General features: G+C 39.8%; 1 protein-coding gene across 7 annotated transcripts in view; it reads left to right on the top strand.

Moving 5' to 3' along the window:
- LOC108287841 (zinc finger protein 30 homolog) overlaps positions 1-4,871 on the top strand; it is a 24,901-nt gene that overhangs the window by 5,892 nt on the left and 14,138 nt on the right. For 6 of the 7 annotated variants that reach the window (XM_017506491.2, XM_037730687.1, XM_037730686.1 and 3 more), the window contains exon 2: positions 2,840-2,924. In XM_017506491.2, coding sequence (XP_017361980.1) covers positions 2,916-2,924 — 9 coding nt within the window. In that variant the 5' untranslated portion in view covers positions 2,840-2,915. Of the gene's footprint in view, positions 1-17; positions 717-2,839; positions 2,925-4,871 lie in introns of those variants that run through there. The other variant, XM_017506487.2, reaches the window with a different exon arrangement.

Genomic DNA, 4,871 nt, shown 5'->3' with positions numbered 1-4,871 from the left:
AAAAAAAAAAAAAAAAAAAAAAAAAAGAATAAAACCATATTGAAAAGACACTACAACTATGTATATGTGGTTGGGAGGTGGGTAGGTGAAAGATAGCTAAAACCATGGCTGCCATAGTAGAAAGTGAATTAATGATTACAACTGAAAATTTAGAAATAGAAATATTAACATGTTTTTTAAATGTATGGAGTTTAAATACCAAAAGGAGCAGCTAATAGAGTTAAAAATTGTTGCCTCTAGATTTGCAAGATAGGGGCAGAGTAGCAGGGATGGGACTGTTGGAGCTTTTTGTGATATTCCTTGCATAGCTATTTTGAATTTGTGTTGAGGTGTAAGTGATATAAATTTTTAATTAAAAAATTCAGGCCAGGTACAGGGGCTCAAGCTTATAATCCCAGCACTTTGGGAGGTGGAAGCAGGTAGATCACTTGAGTCCAGGAGTTTGAGACCAGGCTGGGCAACATAGACTGCATGGCTGCAAAAACTACAAAAATTAGCCAGGGTGGTGACATGTGCCTTTAGGCCCAGCTACTCAGAAGGCTGAGGTAGTAGGATCACTTGAGCCCTGGAAATGAGGGTCGCAGTGAGTGGAGATCCGAGACTGCACTTCAGCCTGGGTGTCAGACTGAAGCCCTATCTCAAAAAACAAAAAAAAACAAAGACTCCAGGGAGGAACAAATAAAGACCACCTAGGACTGGGATACCATCAAGTATAGGTAACAATAACATTTTATTCCAGTTCACAGATTGTTTTATGCACATGCATATACATGTATGCATGTGTATGTAGTTTTCCTGCCAAAATACAATCATTTTGTATTTTGTATGTAGAAGAGTTTCTAACCTATCTTCTTCCCCCAACAATATGTAGTGGCTGTCTTCTCATGACATCAAATATGAATTTTAACTTCATTTTTATGGATGTTTATTTTTCTTTTCTTTAAGACAGGGTATTGCTCTGTTGCCCAGGCTGGAATGCAGTGGCATGAACAGGGCCCACTGCAGCCTCAACCTCCTGGGCTTTGGCAATTCTCCCACCTAAGCCTCCCAGGGAGCTGGGTCCACAGGCGTTCACCACCATGCCTGGCTAATTTTTTGTATTTTTGGTAGAGATAGGGTTTTTCCATGTTGGCCAGGCTAGTCTCAAACTCTTGGACTTATTAAGTGATCACCTGCCTTGGCCTCCCAAAGTGCTGGGATTACAGGTGTGAACCACTGCACTTGGCTGTTGAATTTTCCATTGTGTGAATGCATGATAATTTATTTAACATTGCTTAAGGATATTTAGGTTCTTTCCAGCTTTTTCAGTCCTATTTTAAACACTTCTATCCACATACTATTTCATTCTTTCTACATTATATCATTGAGTATCCATTTCCCCAACACTTTAGCAACTATGAGGTGTAATAACTTTTTCAAATCAGCTAATCTAGTTCCTTCAATATGCTCTCCTTAGTTACTAGTAGATTTTAACTGATACGTTGATAGGTTCTTTTTCCTATTTTGTTCTTTTTTTTTTTTTTTAAGAGACAGGCTGAAGTGCAGTGGAAAGCATAACTCACTGAAACTGAATTCCTGGGCTCAAACAATTCTCCTGCCTCAGTCTCCCAAGTACCTAGGGATACAGGCAGGTGCCAACACACCCAGCTAATTAAAAGAAATATTTTTTTAGAGACAAGATCTTACTATGTTGTCCAAGATGGTCTTCTATTCCTGGCATCAAGCAATCCTCCCATCTGGGCATCCCAAAGTTCTGGAACTACAGGCATGAGCTACTGCAACTAGCTTATTTCTACTTTCTAGAACATTACTCATGCTCAGGTTTCACAAATTTCCTTCTTTAAGTCTGAGTACCAAGAAATACTGGTTGGTAATTGAGATCATGCAGGCAATATTGATGATCCTGAATAGGAAAATAAGGAGCAGAGAGCTCTGAGAATGGTATTTAAGACTGGGGAAAGGGATCCCAATGTGCACTACAGTTTTGCCATAATAAAGCCTGTTATATAGCCTTTCTACAGGTGTTTTATAGCTGTAGTTCTCTTAAGTGTGACATCTCGACCAGCAGCATCAGCATCACTTGGAAACTTTTTAGAAATGCAAATTTTCAAGCCTAATTCCAAACCTGCTGAATACCAAACTCTGGGAGTTAGACCTAGCAAGCTGTGTTTTAACAAGCCCTCCACGTGATTCTGATGCGTACTAAAGTTTGACTGCCAAACTTTGTTGCCCATTGTAAACATCCATGAGAGAAGTGGGTAGTTAAAATCCTAAATCCCACATCACACTAATTAAATCAGGGTGTTTAAGGATAGGAGCCAGGCAACAGTTTAAAGATATCCAGGTGATTCCAATTTGAGCAAAGTTTGGGAAATTCTTGTCTATGCTATTTTCTGTTTTCATATTTGGGGAGGCCAGCCAGATTCCTAAGGCCAAGAAAGAAGTTCTGGTTTAGATGGTGTAGCCCCTTTTCACCTGGGAAGGTGAGGATGGAGGGAGGAGGATCAGTTCAGGACAGGTCTGCACAACCCATTCTTGTTCCAAACCAGCCTGCCCTCGGGTCACAGCTGGGGACCAACTGGAAGCCCTCCCACTCTAGTGTCTAGTCATGTGCTTTGATGCTGCAGAGTCTCTCCTCTGCAATTCCTTGTGCAGTTGAGCTGATTTCTCTGTGGTTTTGGGGAGGACATATTTGTCTAAACTACCTCTTACCTATCAAAATTTGTCTGTGTGTTGGGGGTGGGAGTTGCATCTAGGAATAGAGAAGTAGTATTGGTATTTAAAATTTGGAAACTCTGAGGCAATTTTCTTCTCATGATTTTACACATTCTTTCTCCAGCTCTAGCATCTCTGGACCTGCATCTGAAGTAAATGAACCTTGAGGAAAATTGACCGGTTCTTGCAATTCTAAAATCATGGCTCGTGTAAGTTGGAATTTCTGTCTACTTGGAATTCTTTCATTTTTTTTCAGGTTATGTGAACATTCTCATTTGTTATTCTACAACTTTCTAACAGAGTCCCATTCAACAGCTGCTCCCCAGTATTTCCCATTCCAGTGAGGAATGGAACCAGCCAGATTCCTAAGTACCCCTGTCTTCTCCATCCGTATCTGTGTTAGTCCATTTTCACGCTAGTGATAAAGACATTGCTGAGACTGGGTAATTTATTAAAAAAAAGAGGTTTAATGGACTCACAGTTCCACATGGCGGGGGAGGCCTCACAATCACGGCTGAAGGTGAAAGGCGCATCTTACATGGTGGCAGGCAAAGAGTGAATGAATGCCAAGTGAAAGGGAAAACCCCTTATGAAGTCATCAGCTCCCGTGAGACTTACCACATTGTCCCCATGATTCAATTGTCTCCCACTGGGTCCCTCCCACAACACATGGGAATTATGGGTGCTACAATTCAAGATGAGATTTGGGTGGGGCCACAGCCAAGTCATATCAGTATCCATGTTTGCATTGACCAAATCATTTAGTATCTCCTATGTGCTCCTTATCTGTCTAGAGCAGAGCTGGGGCAGAGATGAAGTTCCTAGAAGTGGGCAGTTAATCAAGTTCTTAGGATTAAAATAGCACTGTCCAAAAGAATTGTAATTCAAGCTACATATGTAATTTAAAATTTTCTAGTAGTCATATTTTAAAAGTACAGACTAATATGCAAGGCACATGTTTTAGTAAATATTTTAAACAAATACTTCAGTAATCACATTTTTAAAAAGTGAAAAGAAACACATGCATTTAATTTTAATGTCTTTTATTTAACCCAATATGGCCAAAATATTATTTCAAAGTATAATATAAAAGTCATGGCCGGGCCTTGACAGTGGTAGCTCATGCCTATAATCTCAGCAATTTGGAATTGGAAGGCTGAGGCAGGAGGACTACTTGAGCCCAGGAGTTTGAGACAAGCCTGAGCAACTTGACAACATCCCATCTCTACAAAAACAAAACGAAACAAAAACTAGCCAGATATGGTGGCATATGCCTGTGGTCTCAGCTATTTGGGAGGCTGCGGTGGGAGAATTGCTTGAACCCAGGAGTTCAAGACTGCAGCGAGCTGTGATCAATAAATGGGCTTTGATTGTGCCATGCCAATCCAACCTAGATGAAAGAGTGAGACCCTGTCTCAAAGCCAAGATAAAATAAAAAACGTATAAGTTATCAATATGTTTTACCTTATTTTTTTTCTTCTAAAGTCTTCACTATCTGGTATCTGGCATATATGTTACATTTACAGCACATGTGAATTTGGACTAGCCCCAATTCAAGTGCTCAATATCCACATATTGCTATACTAGAATATTGGACATCGGTAGCTTTAGAGATTTTTTGTAATGTAAATTCTAAATATAGTATATTTAAAAGTATAGCTTATCTAAATATAATCATTATTAAGTATAACATATCCATCAGATGGAGTACAGGAGTCCCCCTTACCCAAGGGGAATACATTCCAAGACCCTCAGTGGATGCCTGAAAACCTCAGACAGTATGAAACCCTATAGATACTATGTTATTTTGATCTGATAATCGGGTAGTATATACAGTGTTGACATGCTGGAGAAAGACTATCACATCCCAGGTGGGGTGGAGTGGTTAGTGTGAGATTTTGTTATGCTACTCAGAATGGAATGCAACTAAAAACTTAGGAATTGTTTATTTCTGGAATTTTTCCATTTAATATTTTTTGACTATGGTTGACTGTGGGTAACTGAAACTGAGAAAAGCCAAACCCTGAGTAAGGGGGGACTACTGACTGTATCATGCAGTAAACTACAAATATTCAATAAAGGGTCTGTTATAATAAAAATGCTAATGAAGCCGGGCACGGTGGCTCAAGCCTGTAATCCCAGCACTTTGGGAGGCC

This window comes from Cebus imitator, unplaced genomic scaffold, assembly GCF_001604975.1.
Source record: "Cebus imitator isolate Cc_AM_T3 unplaced genomic scaffold, Cebus_imitator-1.0 Scaffold356, whole genome shotgun sequence".
Taxonomy (NCBI): domain Eukaryota; kingdom Metazoa; phylum Chordata; class Mammalia; order Primates; family Cebidae; genus Cebus; species Cebus imitator.
This window is presented reverse-complemented; position numbering and strand designations above follow the sequence as displayed.